The 17,927-nt window shown below is 51.5% G+C and overlaps 6 protein-coding genes across 6 annotated transcripts; 3 read left to right on the top strand and 3 right to left on the bottom strand.

Annotated features, from left to right (window-relative positions):
• Positions 1-308: 308 nt before the first annotated feature.
• E0L32_004561 (uncharacterized protein) lies at positions 309-1,439 on the top strand (the record flags this gene model as incomplete). The annotated part of the gene is made up of 1 exon (XM_031138985.1): positions 309-1,439. One exon carries the CDS (start codon positions 309-311, stop codon positions 1,437-1,439), a length of 1,131 nt encoding a protein of 376 aa, XP_030996995.1.
• A 685-nt stretch (positions 1,440-2,124) lies between these two features.
• On the bottom strand, positions 2,125-3,271 carry E0L32_004560 (uncharacterized protein; the record flags this gene model as incomplete). The annotated part of the gene is made up of 3 exons (XM_031138984.1): positions 2,125-2,228; positions 2,292-2,992; positions 3,063-3,271. The coding sequence occupies 3 exons, from the start codon at positions 3,269-3,271 to the stop codon at positions 2,125-2,127; spliced, it is 1,014 nt and encodes a 337-aa protein (XP_030996994.1).
• Positions 3,272-5,527: 2,256 nt separating this feature from the next.
• E0L32_004559 (uncharacterized protein) lies at positions 5,528-6,517 on the top strand (the record flags this gene model as incomplete). The annotated part of the gene is made up of 1 exon (XM_031138983.1): positions 5,528-6,517. One exon carries the CDS (start codon positions 5,528-5,530, stop codon positions 6,515-6,517), a length of 990 nt encoding a protein of 329 aa, XP_030996993.1.
• A 401-nt stretch (positions 6,518-6,918) lies between these two features.
• E0L32_004558 (uncharacterized protein) lies at positions 6,919-8,979 on the bottom strand (the record flags this gene model as incomplete). The annotated part of the gene is made up of 1 exon (XM_031138982.1): positions 6,919-8,979. The coding sequence occupies one exon, from the start codon at positions 8,977-8,979 to the stop codon at positions 6,919-6,921; it is 2,061 nt and encodes a 686-aa protein (XP_030996992.1).
• A 1,300-nt stretch (positions 8,980-10,279) lies between these two features.
• Positions 10,280-11,709, bottom strand: E0L32_004557 (uncharacterized protein; the record flags this gene model as incomplete). Its single annotated transcript, XM_031138981.1, has 8 exons — positions 10,280-10,380; positions 10,445-10,607; positions 10,672-10,705; positions 10,763-11,093; positions 11,151-11,205; positions 11,260-11,331; positions 11,400-11,625; positions 11,681-11,709. 8 exons carry the CDS (start codon positions 11,707-11,709, stop codon positions 10,280-10,282), a joined length of 1,011 nt encoding a protein of 336 aa, XP_030996991.1.
• A 742-nt stretch (positions 11,710-12,451) lies between these two features.
• On the top strand, positions 12,452-17,705 carry E0L32_004556 (uncharacterized protein; the record flags this gene model as incomplete). Its single annotated transcript, XM_031138979.1, has 20 exons — positions 12,452-12,609; positions 12,670-12,734; positions 12,817-12,919; positions 12,980-13,016; positions 13,070-13,163; positions 13,230-13,344; positions 13,413-13,507; positions 13,571-13,761; positions 13,826-13,845; positions 13,905-13,967; positions 14,025-14,180; positions 14,236-14,291; positions 14,352-14,491; positions 14,546-14,772; positions 15,382-15,443; positions 15,588-15,998; positions 16,049-16,455; positions 16,514-17,056; positions 17,127-17,301; positions 17,374-17,705. 20 exons carry the CDS (start codon positions 12,452-12,454, stop codon positions 17,703-17,705), a joined length of 3,450 nt encoding a protein of 1,149 aa, XP_030996990.1.
• Positions 17,706-17,927: the final 222 nt, after the last annotated feature.

Here is a 17,927-nt window from a genome sequence, read left to right as displayed (position 1 = left end):
GAAGGATACAGAGTGAAAGACCTGATAATTAGACGCGCCAGATCTGAGGGATGTATGCGTAGGTAACATTTGACATTGAATCAACACGGCCAAGCCCTTCCCTGTCTCAATTGACTGCCAATCCGGAATTAATAGTAATAGTGGTGTAAATCTGCCTCTCTCATATTCAAAGGGATGAAGCAAGCTGTTCCAGTGGTCTTCACACCAGCCAGCCGCCCGCCAGCTGGCCATGTGCCGCTCGCGCCGCTCGTTTTTGAACCGTGCTTAAATCACGACAAATGAACAGACACAACATCACATCAATGTAAATGACAGAAATCGACAGAAGCGCAGCCATGACGAAGCCAACAGCTGCGGCCATATCCAACCTGGCTTGGGCACTAATACCAAAACTTCAGGACGGTAGCGGCCCCACGAAATCAGTCTTCTTCTCCCCGCTCTCCATTGTCGTGGCGCTCGGCATGCTCACTGGAGCTGCTGATGCAGAGACAAAACGAATTCTGCTTAGCAAGCTCGGCGTGGAAAATGACAAAGATCTCCAAGACATCAGCGGCCTGGCCACTACCGAGGGCTCGTCTAGCTCATCCAGCCTGTCCGTCGCCAACGCCATCTTCGCAGATCAGACCATCACCCTCTTTGACGCGTACAAGGCCTTTCTCGCGGGTTTCCATGCCGACTTTGTCCAGTATCCCAACCTGGCGGAGGAGGTCGAGAAGATCAACTCCTGGATATCAGATCACACGCATGGCTTGATACAGAACATGCTTAGCCAGGCGGCGCTGAGACAATCTCACGTGGTCATCGTGAACGCCTTGGCCTTCAAGGGATCGTGGGAGACTGAATTCGACGAGAAGTACACACGCTCGGTGCCTTTCCACCTCAACGACAAAGAGCAGAGGTTTGTCCGCATGATGTATCTGCAACAGAGGATGATATGGTGCCGATCAACCTCGAGCTATGACGCGGTGCGGCTCCCTTACGGAACACCTGGGGCGTCTAGCAACCAGACCTCCATGGTGGCGTATCTCCCCAAGATCGGATCCTCGATTGGTCAAGTCATCCAGGTCATACAAAAGGAGGGAGTGAAGCCTCTAGACGAGGTGTTTTCGAAAACGAAATATCATCAGTTTGGTTTCCCACGATTCGAAATCACGGGCGAGTACTCCCTCAAAGCCTCGTTGAGGGAGCTCGGCTTCCCTGTGGACAAGAACTTTCCGAACATGGGTACTGGCGACTCTCTTGTCCAAGAAGTGGTTCACAAGGCCTTTATTCAAGTCGACGAGAAGGGAACAACGGCTGCAGCCGCTACAGCTGTGTTGATGACGAGGAGCCGCCCCGTCGATCCACGGATCTTGGTCTTTGATAGGCCTTTTATCTTTTCAATCATGTTGAATGATTCAGGGGCGAGTGTGTTCTCTGGTCTTTATTACGGCGACTGAATTGAGTCGATAACTTAGCCTAGGGATATTTGCACCTCGAACAATGGCATTGGAACTTATTACTTAAGCAGACTTGACGGAATGGGCTATGCGCAGATGAAATTGCAAAGAACTTGTCTTGGAGACGAGACAGGCTTTTGGTACAAACTTACATGATACGATATAGGGATGCACATACACTTTTTACTTCATCGGACAGATTCCCATGGCAAGGGAGCCGAGCCCTTGATAAGGGTCTCGATCCCACTGTTGATCCCACCTCTGATCCCTACCTTGGTTGTGCCTGCATTGGGTTATCTATTGACAAGCATGTTGATTGCTTGCACCACTGTAGGGATCCATGGGACCCGTAGTGAGGTGGACTGTGAGCGATTCAGACTTGCAGATGTTCCCGAGGAGATGGCCTTGATCTTGCTGAGATCTGTTGTATTTCTCATCTCAAGCTGCATCTTTCCTCCAGTGTTATCTCCTAGATGACTACACATCCCTAAACAAAAGTAACAAAAATGCCATTCTTAGCGAGAGTCAAGAAAATAATTCCAAGTCCAAGTCCCTTTCTGCTTCAGCTGTGCTGTGTGTCCTGACAATGAAAGAGGCTCGCCAAAGTCGTAGGCAGACAGGCAGACACCAGTCAAAGGTACTCAATCCCAGACATGAGCACTTCTCCGATGACCATTTTGTTCTTCTAGCTGGTGACGATAACGCTATACTCACCTGCTAGCTCATCGCCGTCCATGTATGGCGTACAGACTTCACCAGACACGGTCTGTCCGTTGCAGGTGCCGTGGCCTATTCACAGTCAATATTACTCTGTCATTCACGTCTGCAGAGCAATGGAGTTTTGCAACTTACCAGTGGAGCAACGGAGTTTTGGCGTAAAGCCAACATCTCCCGACTGACCTGCGGGGACGTCCCATGTCCGCTCCTTGCTGGTCGTGATGGTCTCTGTGAACGATGTCTCAAAGTGAACTCCGAGGGTGAGGATGTCCGAAAACCCAAAGTCGGCGCCTAGAGTGGTAGTCCAACTCTGGCTACGCGCCTTCGATATGGTCACCTTCTGAGGTCCAGTGACTCCTGTCGCGACTCTCTGGGCTCCGTCTGCAGGACGAATGTAGCTTTCTCTGCCAGCATCGGGAACCCAAGAGTCCTTGTCGCACGAGGAGTCTTCACCAATGCCTGTTTCAGAGCTCGAACGGGCCTCGCGAACCTGGGGTGGGGGCCCAACTTGGGCCGGTTCGATAATGTTCCCGTTTTGGTCGCTGATCAAAAAGCCGAAGAGGCCCCCAGAGATCGCTACTTCTTTCATCTGGGTCGCTTCGTTCCTCATAAATTTGGCAGACATGAATCTCTGAGCTCCCGCCGCATGGCAGTCCCCCTCACCGCAACAATACTGGACCATGAAGCTCTTCTCAAGGTCCAAGACGGCGCACACTGGCATGGCGAACGAGGCTACAATCTTGCCACAACCCACCTCGTCCGTATTCGCCGGTGACTTGACGATAACCCGACACCCTGGATTTGGTTCGTTGACGTCAAGGAAGGCATGAATACCACTGCATGATAGTCATCAAGTCAGTATTGAGCGCCGTCGCAGTGCTGGCTGGGTTGGGGGGATATAATTACCCGCCTACAGAGCCCGGGAAGTTCTGATTTGCAAAGACATCCTCGCTATTGTAGATCACACAGTTGGGGAATCCCGTCCCCATACTTGTGATCGACACTGGGCAGTCCTCACATTTGTTGTCTTTGCAGAACGAGAAGGGATCATCAGCGGTCGTCATGCCGACCAGGGCGACGATGGCGGCAAAGCTGATAGGGAATAGGGCTGGCATTGCTGGTAGAGACTGCGGCTGGTGCAACGAAGGGTTGATTTGGTCGTAGTAGTATGCTGCTGGAAAGCTACGCAGAAGTAGATGAGAAGGTAATGGGAACTTCAACCCGTAGAGTAGTAGGGAGCAGGATGGTGCTGCTGTTTATGCACTCGACGACCCAGGGGGTTCATTACTGGATAGTGTTAAATTGACGATGACACTCAAATCAACGCAACTTGCATGAAGCTTGGGGAGGGGGCGAATCAGGGGCAAGCCCCAACGGTCTAGATGTTGGTAGTTTTCATGCACTCAGCGGCGACGATACCTTGTTTTCCGGATAGCATAGTATCGTCCTTGTGATGACAGAGATGAGATCACGATGACTTGCATGAGGCTCGTTGAGGGGACTGATCAAGGGGCTGCCCCAGCGATCCATGATGTTGGTCGCATAGAAAACCAACTGCCTCTCAAATACCACCCTATCCGGAGCTTTTTCTCCAGCTCTACTCGACAATGATGCACAAACCTTACAACGACGATCGGAGATTCGAGAAGAGATCGACCCAAGCATGCCACGCCTAGGAAAAGGCACGATGTTGGATGGTGAGTCGTAACGTTACGAAGTGGAACTTCGTAGCATCGTGCATCTCCTCAGTTAGCTGGAGACAAGTCTAAAAGAAAAAGAGGATGTTGGTTCGGCCTTACTTGTAAAAGGACCGTAGGCCAACATGGTCCGAGTGGAACATCATGCATAGAGAACAGATATGTCACCCGTCAAAGAAGATGACCTGTGTCCAGACTCGAGTGTTGAGAGTAGGTGATGTAGACCCGGAGAGATCTCTCAGATTAAGGGACTGCTTGTGATTCATTTGTTGCAAATCCGGGGAGACGAAGCATCTATAAATTTGATCATCACCGAACTTGGTTTGCGTAAATCTCAAGAATCAGACAAGTTCACCACACCAACGGCTTTTGACGACTTTGCACTGCTCTTAAAGAATCTCCCTTCGAAGCTTCCCTCTAAAAATGCGCTGTTCTATCCTCCTGGTGGCTCCCTTCGCCGTGCCGACCTTGGCCAACTGGTTCGGGCAACTACAATGTTTGGTCCACCTTTCGTTCCTTTGCGCTAATGGGTTTATAGGTCCCTGTTCTTCTACGAGAGTGGCTGTCCCCCGCCTGGAGAAACAAGCGGAAGCGTCAGCTCCACGGCGGGATCAGCTGATGACTCTTTGCGTTGCATTGCAACAAAGCCAGCCCATAATGTCGTGGCCACGAACATTGGGCTAGAGACCATGGAGGTCACTCTCTTCAGCGACACGATGTGTCGTGATGAAGCCTTCATCTCGACCATTGAGAGCGATGGCTGCAAGATTATTCCCGGTCCTGTGAGTATTTCCCCACTCTACAAGCTACAAGAGCGAAGTGGTGTTAGGTCTCCTTGTTAACGTCATTATTTGTAGCTCCCTATTATGGGTGTCCGCGTCGTCCCGAAGAAGTAAGGCTCTGGTGCTGGAAGCTTGTTTGTTTGCTTTTAGGTCTGATGTCGTTGGTGCTGGACTGCTGTCTGTATCTTGCCAAGTCCTCCGGAAATGTTTGCGTGATCCATTACGGTTACGTTACATGAGTAGTTAGACTGTCAATCGATGTGCCTAGTGCCTCAAATATGTTGTTGGTTGTTCAAACACATGCTCAAATGGAGCCCTCGACTCGGTGGATTACGAGATACAAACAAGCACTCAGAGCCGAGTTTCCACTATGTGCGGCCTGTAGACTCGGCCGTGGTTTACGATAGGCGCGGATGGTTCCGTTTGAAAACCATACTCACGTGTGATTTGCTGCGGTACGGACCGGGTGGTGGCACCGGGATAAAGAACCCAATCCGGCAGCCACAGCCAGCTCCCCGATCATTTTCGGAGCCGAAAACGTCATTGTCTGGAACCCCGGAACCAACAACATTCATCGGCCTATTATAACCAACATATCGTCTTTCTATTCCGATACACTACCGCTTGTCTTCATGACATCACTGCATATTCTATATTGGGAAGGAGACGTTGGGTAGGACGAAACAGAAAGACGGGACCTTGCTTATATCCATGACGCCTCAATCGACCCTTCCCACCTCACCTGTTCCCGCTGCTCACTTCTTTGCTGCGTTTACTTTTATGTTTCCATCCCACATCTCGAGACATAGTACACCGAGGCAGAACCTTGCGGGAGGTGATTTGTGCTCCCATTCTTTCGCATGACTTAGCAGCCTCATCTTTCCTTTCAAAAATGCAGTTTTCCAGGATCTCATCTTATCTTTTGCTGTACGCAGCACTCTCCCCTTCGGCCCTCGCACGGCGCGGTGTGGCGGGGGAAGGCAGCTTCGGCGCGGGGAGAGACGGCCCTTTCGTCATGACGGCCAAGCAATTCGATGAAGCCCTCAAGAGCCCTAACGCGACAGGGAAATTCGACTTTCCAGGCGTTGACATCTCGCAACGATACACGGGCACCTTCAAAAACCTCTCGGGGTGGGCGTGGGACATCGCGGTGGCGGCCGACGTGCAGATGGGAGGCGAGTACTTCACCGGCACAAAGATCTCCATCACAGCGCCGGGTGGTGCGCCCCGGCTGAACGGCTCGCGCAACCTCACAGTCCACGAGACCTGGCAGGCCTGCGTCCTGCATTGGGATCTGTCCAAGGCGTACGACGACAAGCTGCGCTCGGACGACGAGAACTGCACGCATACGTTGGGTTCGGACTGCGTGCGCGACATTGAGTTTGAGGTTGAGAAGGCCTACCGTTCGGCCGAGGGGTGCCACTGCCCTGACTTTGGCAGTATCAAGTCGTGCAAGGGCAAGGATGTGGTCACCAAGAATGAGTGTCTAGTCGAAAGTAAGCATCCCGTGCCTCGTTCCCTTTCCACGGCTGCTAACACTCTCGGCTTAGCATACAACAACACCGAAATAGAGCAATGGCCCGACGGGAAGCTCGACGTCGTCAGATACGGAGGTCCGACGCATGCCAAGGGAGACATAGCAGCGTATAACCAGAATGGAAGCCTGGGGTGGCCTCTCTTGTTTGTGCTGGGGGTGAAATCAAAACCGTGGTTTGATGTCGTTGATAGGAAGGCGATCAAGCTCTCCTGCGTCCGGGCGCGGGATGCGACAGAAGGGAGCGTGGCGCCAAAAGCACAAAGCGATAAGAGCTCGGGTTATCGGAACAGCTTGGGAACTCTGGTTATGATTGCTATGCCGTTGTTTTGGGCTCTCTGGCTTTGAGTAAGAAAGATACTATCGTTTCGAATCTGTCTCGGCGTTGACTCTACTTTTGAGACTTGAGGGACGTTGGTCTAAATATCGGGATCCCACTTCAATTTCCTCAGCCCAAATTCACACTCGCTTACCTATCGTATATCTTACCGTCATGGCAGTAAGAAAATCCTGGTCCCTATCCAGACACTGGTCGACTGCCATGATCGGTTCCTTCCATGAATCTAATCTTTGACCCAGGCTGTAACTTTTGGTGGAAGAGGAGGCTAGAACCCTCAAAGCCCGATCTCGAGAGCCACATAATGCCTTCAGGATTCATACAACCCCCATCGACCTTGATCGTCTTGCTTACATCTTCAGTTTTGGAGAGGCTCGGCCGAGACTGAAAAAGACCAGAATGCTCTCAGGTTCTATGTCTGAACCAGTCGAAGCCCGTTTTGCGCCATCATCAGTTTGGCTTGCGTCTCGTCAGCCTCGCGTCCCATGTCGCTCGGCTTGCTGAGCTGGCTGCTAGTTTCTCCATCCTGAAGGCCATGATAGATAACCGCCAGTACCGATCCCTTCCACGTGCGCGGCGACCCGTGCCCACCGTGGATCACCGCCACTACAAAGACAGCACCGAGAAGGACCAGGACATAGGGGAGGGCCATCCACCGCCATTGCACTTGCACAACAGTCTCATATCGAACGAAGCTACCAGTTGCCCTTTCGGAGCTGCGTGCGCCGAGAAGGCTGTTCAGTGACGCGGTCACTGGCTCGAGGACGCCACTTAGTGACCGGGATCGGACCTCGTTCAGGACATCTTCGCTGGAGATCCACTTTCCTCTACTCCAGCTGGGTAGCCAGTTCGCGGTACCGTTGATATTGCGGCTACTCTCCGCGCTGGTGCCGTCGCCTTGAGTCATTGTCACTTGCCGTGCACTGCTAAGGCGAGCAGAGATATCACTCCCCCAGCCCCAGTCTGTCGTGCAGAAGGCCATGGTTGAGTTATCGCTGACGTATCTGACACCGTCCACACTCTGCGATGAGCCTTTGACCTCAGCGCGTTTGGATCCGGGCGACCAGCAGGTTGCCCCTTTTCCAAGCACGGTTTTGTCGTCTGGGTATGACTTGCCGTAGTGCGAGTCGAGCACGGTGGTGGAAGTTAAGCCGTTGGCCACCGAGACGTTGTACTGCTTACTGCAGAGAGTTAGCACTGCCTGCTCGGCATGCTCGAGCTTGATCTTCTGTGGCGCCAAGTCCTTCTTTGGATCTCCGACCAGGGAGAATCTGGCATAGCCCATAGCCAGGATCGGATTCGATACCCCCATGTATTGGTAGTCTCCGTCCAGCGATGACCCAACCGGTGCCACGATCTCCAAAGGAAAGCTGGTGACGTAGAAAGGTTCTTTCCAGGCGGGATTGACTGGTCTGCCCGCCTGCCAGTTACCGTTCCCCTTTAGAGTGAACTCGATGGGATACGACAGGGGAGTTGTCGAATTCTTGTCCAGATAGATCTTGCAGTCCCTGTAACTTTTGCCAATGGTTCCGCTCGTCGTGATCTGTTCGTAGACTTGCTTGAAATCCGCCTTGTCAAAGGCAATGCTGCAATCGACCGTCACGCCGCTCACGTCGGCCACAGAATTCGTCTTGAGGCACCATCCGAGAGACTCAAAAGGCTGCCATATGCAGTTTCCAGCCGGGCAGTGCGCTTGCCGGTCGTACACGCTGGCCTCGTTCCAGACGGCACCGCTGATGGCTCCGACGTACGTGGGATCATCGCTGGTGGAGTAGTACGACGGAAAAGTGGCCAGCTCCGTCCAGGCTTCTTGTGATTGCACTAGCCGTGGCTCGGAGGAGTACTGAATGACCTGTTGCACAAAAGGATCCACGGCCAGGGCTAGAACAGTGACGACCGCACCTAGGGAGGCGACCGTGAACAGATTGCGGCCTAGGAGCACGCGGACCGATCCGAGCGGCCCTCTGCTTGCCTCGTCGATGGTCTCAAAGTCTCGCAGGCTGCGATATCCGCGGCTGTACAGATCCCATTTCGACTGCCCGATGGCCGCAGAGACGGCGTACATGAGCGTCGACTTGGCGATCGTCGACAGCACGGATATGATGGCGTTCAAGCTGACAATCTCTGGTAAATTCGGAACCGGCTGCCCGTCGAATGCTTTGAGAACGATGCTGATCGCCACGAAGCACAGCGCCGCTACTGCTAGTGCCAGGCCTTCCGATGTCCAGCTGTCGTCGACGTAGCGCTCGATCTTGGAATACAGGCTAGCAATATGTCCGGTTTTCGTAGCTAGCAATGCGAGTCTGGGCCTTTCTTTTCCTTGTCTAGAGGCCGGGATCGGATTGAGCTCGATGTCGTCTGACGTCCTTGTTGAAGGCCCACGAGCGGATGCCTCTGTCTGAGTCGGGCTCCCTGTTGGTGTGAGAGGTGGACATTCTGCATCGATTGTTTCTTGGCGCTGAAAATGTGCCATTGTTGCGAGAGGAGATGCCAAACTTAGGAGACCTGATGCATGTATCTCATGCTGAATCACGAACCAGCGTAAAACACTGGGAAAGATCATGGTTCGGAATAGATCCTTCAATGCAGTCAAAAGCCACCGTTTGGATATGTTACATCTCCTTTGGCGGTGCAGCTTCTTTGTGCACCCACACACGGCAGCATCTGCGGCACAACACTGCCTCTGTCAGCACTTGGCACCAGATCTTGAAGCTTAAAATAGCCATGAAATGCTCTACTAAGCCAGATCAAATTCATGGGAAAAGTAAAACACCAGACGATCTAATCTATGATCGCTCTCACGTCGATGATATCGATTGAAAAGTCGCGCGACGGCGAGGCGGCAAGTGATACGGTGCCCGGCCCCCCGAAGAGGGTGGATTTGCATGTGGCTATTATTGGATCTACGGGGGCAGTGCCAGCTCCAGCGCGCGGGCGGGCGATTGTGTCTATGAGAAGGCCTTTGACTGCCTTTATTTATGGCGGAAGGGATGTCTTCGAGGGTAAGGGCCGCAAAGTGGATAATTGGCGAACTGAGCCGTCGAGGGAGTCTTGCCCATGTCCATACTGTTCTACAAGATGGAGGTTCTGCTAAAACTAAGAGCCCGAATTCCTATGAAGCTGCGCCCCATGGCATCGATCGCTATCTTGAATAATGACATTCTACTCCCTATCACGGTCTGGCCCGCGATGCATGTGGTAGCCGGTCAACGACGCCGAGTGAGTGTCAGTCCTGAGGGTAACGTGGAGCCCCCGCCGCTCGGCTTTCAAAGCCGGCCGCATCCCTCATTCTTTAAGCCCCGTCCTCCTACCTACATGGATGCCTAGATCAGCAAAATACGTCCACGGGTGTTAATAAAAGCGCTTGTGATGAAACAGAGTACATGGAATCGCGATTACGGTATGGCTAGGGGCTTCCGCGCGAACTTCGGCTCCGCTTGCTCAAGATAGCACCTTACTCGAATGAAGATCTGTGTGATTACGGATGGCCTGGATAATATTCTGAGCCACAAGTAACCGACATACATGATATGCGTACCGTTGTCGGCTTAGAAAATCGTGATCAGTGTGGACATCGTTCGACAGTTCGGGTTTGTACATGCGGCTCCTTATTTCCCAGTCTTCAAATCACGACCTCGCAACAATGGCTGGAAAAAAAAAAGGGTGAGAGTCACACACACAGAGATAGAGGTTTTGGTAATTCCATCGGTTGCTAAAGCCTTATCAGTCCAATCCTGGGATTGCTGTCTATTGTCATGCTCTGAGTGTCCATTCTACAATTTTGCCACAGGTGGCGCGAACAAGAAGTCATTCACCAGTGTACCTGCGGCCCTTCCCACGCCAAAGCTAAAGACGTAGCCACCGCCCCCAGTTCCTATTTCCGATTAGCATGAATCGCGGTTGGCATATTGAAGACGGGGTTGGAAACCCAAACTAACCATATGCGTGGACAATGTTCTGCCCATCAGCAACCTCCTTCTCAACCCGAACTCCACCAACTCTGGCTGGACGAATACCGACATTGTCGCGAATGATCTCCACGTTTTCAACTTTTGCTCCCTTGAAGACGCTGGGAGCGTTCTCATGTACGCGCCGTAGAATCTGTGTGCAAGTGTGAATAGTTGTGATACTTGGTCGTGCCTACAAGGGACTACCCGTTACTTACATCGTTTCTGATATCGATGTCCACGTGGGGGTCGCTTCATCTGATGTCAGCAACAGGTTGAGTTAGGCTGGCTCTGACCTTCTATACTCACGTCTTATTGACCTGCTTGATCCCTCCCAAGATGGCCGTTCCGTCCAGACGTGGGATAACGTAGGTGTAGTCCGGTCCGTGCCTCATGACGATCTTGTTGAAGTCGGTCTTGACAAGGATGGTCTGGCCGCGGACCTGCTGTACATTATGGTCGGAAACGTCATGCAGAAACTTGGACCCGCATCCCGTGGCGTTGACGAGAACATCATGGCCAAATCCCTTCAGCTCGGCCAGAGAGTCGACGGACTTGCGGACAAAGGTGACACCGCTGTCCTTCAATCTCTGCGCCAGCCACGAGAGAAAAACGGGCGGGGTAATGACAACTGTCTTGTCTATTCGATGAAAGTGTTAGTGATGAGTAGAGAAAAGGTCTACCTGGAAAGACTTACATGACATGCCCAGGATACAACCTTGGGGGAGCTCCTCTTTCGCCATGACGCGGAACTAGCCTAGGGTTAGACAAAATCACGAGTGTATATATTCTTCAAAGTTACCCACCTCGGGCATCAAATCACGGTACCAGATCTTGTCCAGGGTCGTCTCATCTTGTAAGTCATTCATCTCAATCCTCTGCACCCGAAGTGTCAGCGCCAGAACGAAAGATCATAGCGGGGGAAGCGGGCAACTTGACGACTCACCCTGACACTAGACTCCGGGTTGCTCGCCGCAAGCGCCCACAGGTAGGCGAATGTGTCATGCTGCATCTTCTGTTCTCTGGGCGTGGAACCATCCAATCCGAGGAAGACGGCGCCGGCCCAGGGACTAGCCCAATTCTGGGTTTCGTCATCTCCAGGGAGGTCTCGAGCAACGATGGTCACTTTGTGCGATCTCGAAAGCATACTGGCAACCGCCATGCCGACAATCCTGAGTTGCGTGTTAGTGGATTGGGGAACGCCATATTCTTAGACATGCTGCTTACCCTGCACCGAGAATAGTAACCTTGGACATATTGACTGATTCTTTCTAGACAGTAGAACGTGACTTGGCAATACTGCTGGTTTGTTCGGCTCTGGTGCTTTGTGATAGGGCTCTCAGAGTCAGAAAAATATGCCCCCTGATAAAAAGACATGTGTATGAGGTCCAACAATGCTATCTGTGTCGAGTAAACGATAGAGACTAATAACACCCAGCCACTCTCGATCTGTAGCCAGGCCGGGTATAAATGGCATAGCATTCTGCCCATGAACTCTAGAAGTATCTTCAAAGCCACCGATAACGGCAACTAGGAAAGGAGGCACTCGGCAAATATCACCGATGTGCCCAGCAGGCCATGATGTTAGACCGCCGTTCTCCGCGTAATAGCCCTGGTTGATTCCTCATTCCTCATTCCAGCGGGGCCTCAGACTCTGGGGAATTCGTGGGGCGGAGACGCTAGGCATACACCACCGAGTCTAGTACAAATCCACCGCAAGTTTCCCGAGTTTCCCGATCAAGTGTCGTCTTGGCGTGTCAATCCACAATCCTCTCCCTTCCCCAGGAAATCCAAGCAAGGCCTTGGGCCCTGGGAACGACACGCTCTTGTGGGATTAGCTTGGATTGTCTCGGCCATGCTGGGGTATATATCTCCAGTCACGCGCATCCCCAAGATGAACCTGGACACCTCCAGGCCGTACGATCTCTTCGGTGTCTCGCAACGAAAGAGTTTGCCACATCCACAACGCCCGGCTCTCGACGCATTTCAGCTTAAAGGATGGAAGTCGAGCAGGACAAGTCCTCTGATATCGGACAGGGTGCCACATATGAGGTCATGAAAGAGCCTAGTGCCCCCCGTACGGAGTACGAGGAGTACTTGGAGCTTTCCAGGGTCTTCACTGGCGTTCGCCTGAAGAAGCTTCTATGGAAGGTCGAGTAAGTATATGAACGCTTCCCCTTCGAATGGCAAGACCATAGTTGACCAAGTTTCCCCAGCTGGCATGTCCTCCCCCAGCTAATCATCATCTACCTCATGTCCTATGTCGATCGTACGAATGTCGGTATGTTTGACATCTCCCTTCGCGAGCGCAAATCGCTTGCGAGCTTATGGCTTGAAAAGCGCACCTGCTAAAGTAGGATTAGGAAATGCGAAACTATTTGGCGCCCTTCCAGATCTGAGACTGTCCGGTCAAGACTGGAACACCGCCCTTTCTATCTTTTTCGTAACCTACGCTTTCGGTGGCGTGTAAGTTGTTGCCCGCGAGCAGCCCCAAACTCCCATTTGGGTCACTAAAGCCCCTCACAGGCCGTCCAATATCGGACTGAAGCGATTCGGTCCTAAGGTATGTCCTAGCTTGATACTTGTGTGAAAGAATGTAGTATTAATGCGCAATAGATCTGGTTGCCAGCGCTCCTGCTCTCGGTCTCGCTCATCCTGATATTCTCTTCTCTGCAGCAGAACCGGGCTGGTTGGATGGCGTTTCGTGTTTGTACGTGCCAGCCTTGTCTTCATCTAGAGCAATTGGCTTTCAACCCAATCTAACTCCTCTCCACAGTACTTGGGTGGTTTGAAGCTGGCGTCTTCCCCGGTTGCTCATTCGTTCTCACTATGTGGTACTCCCCAGCCGAGGTTCACTCACGCATGACAATATTCTATTGCGGTGCTTCTGCGTGAGTACAAATAAAACGCCCAGAACTGGAAATTTCCTTCGCCGCTAACACCGCAAATCACCTCATAGCGCCGGCGCTTTCTCTGGTCTCTTGGCGTACGGTATTGGCCATCTTGACCATACATGGGGATTCCGTGGATGGAGGTTCATCTACTGCATTGAAGGTAGGAACCTTCTAATGTCCATCCCTGGAAGGTTGAAATCGGTCTAACTTATCCCCTTTCCAGGACTTTTCTCGGTACTCCTTGCCCTCGGCGCGTTCTTTCTTCTCAACGATACTCCCGCCAAGGTTACAAAGTGGCTCACTCCGGAAGAGCAGAGGTTCCTGGTTCTTCGAAGTCGATACTCGGCGGGTGGTGAGACTGGCATTGCTGAAAAGGAAGAATTCTCGTGGAAATCAGCCAAGGATGCTTTCAAGGTATATTATAGGCCCAAAGCCGACTGAAGCATTGATAGCTCAGAAACTAACACTATACATCCAGTCGTTCCACATTTATGCTATGTCAGTTCTTACTCTAGATAGACGGCATGCTATGTAACCCGACTGACCTAGTTAATCAGTGCTGCTATGGAGTTCACGCTCTGTGTTACGGTTTACGGCTACTCATTCATTCTGCCGACTGTGTAAGCAAGAGGCTACCTAGACTGATCAACCCCTGCTAATACTTGTCCGTGTTCCAGTATTAACAACCTCGGTTACTCGGCAGCCAATGCTCAAGCGATGACCGTTCCACCCTACATATTTGCATCCATCGTCACCGTATTCAGCGGGTGGTGTGCAGACCGTTACAAGCAGAGGATGCTTTCTGTGCTTTTACCCAACTTGTTGGCTGTTACGTAAGTCGGAATATGTTGGACTCTATAGCGATACATACTAACTCCGGACCAACAGAGGCTTTGTCATCATGATGGTCACCGTGAGATATCCTCATCTCACTGGAGTCACATGTGCGTGAATCGATACCCTAACAGCGGCTGGGTTTTGACTAGACTAACCACTCGACTTAGTGCTTGGTGTTTTCTTTGCCACAGCCGGTCTCTACCCCGTATCTCCTAATGTGACAGCGTGGATTGCCCTGAACCTATCTGGTTCAATGAAGCGTGCAGTCGGCATCGGTGCTATGATTTCTTTTTCACAACTCGGAGGAGTGAGTGTCATCGTTCATAAGCCATCTGACTGGGCGATCTAACATGGAGCACAGATTGTAGGATCCAACATCTATATCGCCGAGCAAGCACCTACATACCCGGTGGGATTTGGGATCTCTCTCGGCATGCTTTTCGTCTTTGGTGTAGTCTGGCCGATCATCTACTATTTCATTCTGAAGCGCATCAACGCAAAGCGTGCAGCAATCCCTGCCGAGGAAGTGCATGCCAAGTATACCGACCAGGAACTATCCGAGATGGGTGACCGGAGCCCTCTTTTCAGGTACGCCACGTAGGAGAGCGAGAGTACGTATCCAGTACCAGAACATTGGGCTCCATCGCATCCGATATCTAGATACACTCTATCCGCGTGTTGGTTCTAGATCCAAATAGTGAAGAACCAAAGATGGCTTCAGAGTTAGAGACTTGATGTTTTCATTTAAGCTCACATTTACAAATTGCCATGGGGTGGCATAATACTGAAATTCATATTAACATTCTTGATCCAGTTCTTATATCATATATTGTGTGTCTTATTTTAGCCCACTGACTGAACGTATGAATAAATCCCTCATATGGGCAGAACCAGGATGAAATTGCGCGTCCAGGTACCTGGCTTGAGTTTCCCAATCATTTTGCTTTTCTTTTCATTTATAAAGACCGCGGTTTGTGAGATGGGCGCGGTAGTACACTGGAATGTAAAGTCTGTCATCCCCACTGTCTTGTACCGACCTATTTAAGTGCTTAGTTTCCTCCACCTTGTTTACATAAGCTGCCAATACTTAACCAGTTAGCCAGCTCTCTAGCCTGGCCCATTGAGACTTCGCCTCAACATACCCATGATGCCTCTCTTCACCTCATATGCCAAACGCTGACTACACGATGCACTCAGTACGCTGCTGACGAGCAACATGAGCACGAATTCCCCTACGGTGCCTGAGATACGCCGAGGAGGTGGGCGGAGAAGCACGGCCTGCCGACGTTGCCACAAGCAGAAAATAAAGTGTTCAAGAGGTAAGCTGAAGGAGCACACAATCAAGTCCAGGCTATCATCGAGCACATTTGTGAGAGAGAACTGCAAATAACACTGTCCACTAGAGAAGCCATGTCGGAACTGTCGAGCAGCTCAGGTTGACTGCACCTATGCAGACCATGAGAGGGTTCTCACCGTCCCGGAAAGTTATCTCAGAAGTCTGGAAGCCGACCGTGATCGAAGGAGATGGGACACGCGAAGCCCTCAATCAGCTCCTCATGCCATTCAGGATGCAGATGCCGGAGTTTCCTCAAGCGACACTCGCAATGTCAATGCCAACCACCAGACAATTGAAAACTCTGCGCCCGAGGCATTCTTGGCCAAGGTGAATCAACTTCGCCAGAGCACTACCTTTTCAGCCATTTCTGACCCTTCACTTGGGGACAATCTGGATTCTGCAAATGGCGGCGGGAGCTCAAAAGCAGTGACTGTTCCCAATGCATATGAATACTTTCGCTTGTCTTTTGACACCTCACGTGAGCTTGATACGCTGCAATGTTATAGTTACGAGCTAACTGAAATGCAGATACTCCTATCTCTCTCAGTCTTCCACCCTATCCATACGCAGTTCACCTCTTGGACCAGTTCGACATCTATCTGGCACACGATTACCACTGGTTCCTCTGCAAAACTTTCAAAAAACGCCTAGAGCGTACCTACAGACAACTCAACTCCCCTGAATCAAAAGATCGGCTTTGGCTGTGTCTGCTGCTAATTGTATTTGCCCTGGGAGAAACCTTCGTGAACTACCATACCCCAGTGATCCATATCGACTCGAACGCGAGCTCAGCTTCGCATATGGAAGATCGAAACGAAGACTCCTCGTCGCCAACGGCTCTTCCAGGGACGTCTTTCTTCGAACAAGCTCTCGTTCTTCTCAAGCTACCATATGAAGAGCCGAGCATCGAATATGTCGAGCTTCTGAACCTCGCTGTCAGTCTGGTATCCGTTTTTGCATCTCAGAACCATGAGGCTCATCTCTCATTTATAGACATTCTACTCATATTCCTTAAATCGAAAGAAGACCGCATACATGTACGCGGGCATGAGTGTCAGAGTTTGCAACTTGCTCAGAATTCATCAACCCGCCCCGCAGACATTCTCTGGCGTCGAGCAGGAGCACCGAAAGCGTCTATGCTGGACAGCATATTGCCTCGACAAGATGACCAGCAGTGAGCTCGGCATGATTCCGTCCTTTCAGCCTGGCCAGATCAAGCTTGAGTACCCGAGCAGTGAGCAGCTGCGACCCGAAGAGGCGTGCGAGTTTCACGAGGCCGACTTTCTCCGTGCGCGTATCCAGCTGACGTTCATGAAGGCCGAGGCCGACGTGTTTATCGACATGTGGCAGTCCATTAGAGACGACGTCTCGGATATCCAACGGCGTGTGAGGCCTATTCTGCTGAAGTTGGAGCAATGGTTCCGGGATGATCTGCCGTCATACATGAGCTTTGACTGCGAGTCTGGCTTACCCGAAGCGATGGTACAAATGCCGAATATGCGATCACTCTGTTCGTTTTATCTTCGGTGCCAGCAGGTGAGATGAAGGACTCGAGGCAGGTAATGTCAAGATGCTTCGCTGAACATGTCTGTAACCGCCGATATAGTGCTTTATTCTACTGCTCCGCCCTCTGTTCCTCAAACAGATCACGTACATTGTCTCCGACGACGTGGACAGCGCGGCACAGGATGAAAATCTCAGAGATTTCAGCAACACCTGTCTCCGCGCTGCGCGGACTAACCTCTCTATACTGATCGGCTTGTGGCATTTGGACAGAATTGGTGAGTACGATGCCGCTTCTGCATCGAATCGCTATTAGTCGCACTAAGACTGACCTTCAATCTCTGTGATAGCCAAGTTCGGGTTCTGGGACAGCGTACATCTCTTCTCGAGCCTGACCATATTCTCCCTGGCCATGTCCGTCAACAGGCGGAGGCCTGGGAGCTTTGATGAAAAGGACGTGGACTTCATGACGTACTCGACCGCCAAGGATCTACTCCGCGACATGGTGAAAACAGGAAATCTGGCGAGCAAGGGACACGAGAAGATGCTCTTGGACGTCGAGGCCCTGGGCGAAGTGCTGGGGGCGATGCAAACAGACGGATCCGACTTTGTCATGGAGCAGTACGACATGGATAACTGGATGGCGCAAGTGCTGAGCATGGACTCGATTACCATGTTTTAGGTCCCCCGAGAACGCACAGAGTACGTACCGAGTCGAAATACGCTATGGACTGTGGAGATATGGATGTTTCTCACTTCGTACTAACGAATGGTCACTCCACTCAGGTCGGAGTAGAGCGTTTGTCATGAAGAGATCAAAGTTCAGCATTATGTCTGCTTTTTATTTGGCCTAGGTTGGATGATTCCGCAGAGATCTTCATAGCTATAAAGTGCCGATTAACCA

Source organism: Thyridium curvatum, assembly GCF_004353045.1.
Source record: "Thyridium curvatum strain D216 chromosome Unknown NODE_22_length_467593_cov_81.276643, whole genome shotgun sequence".
Lineage (NCBI taxonomy): Eukaryota > Fungi > Ascomycota > Sordariomycetes > Thyridiales > Thyridiaceae > Thyridium > Thyridium curvatum.
This window is presented reverse-complemented; position numbering and strand designations above follow the sequence as displayed.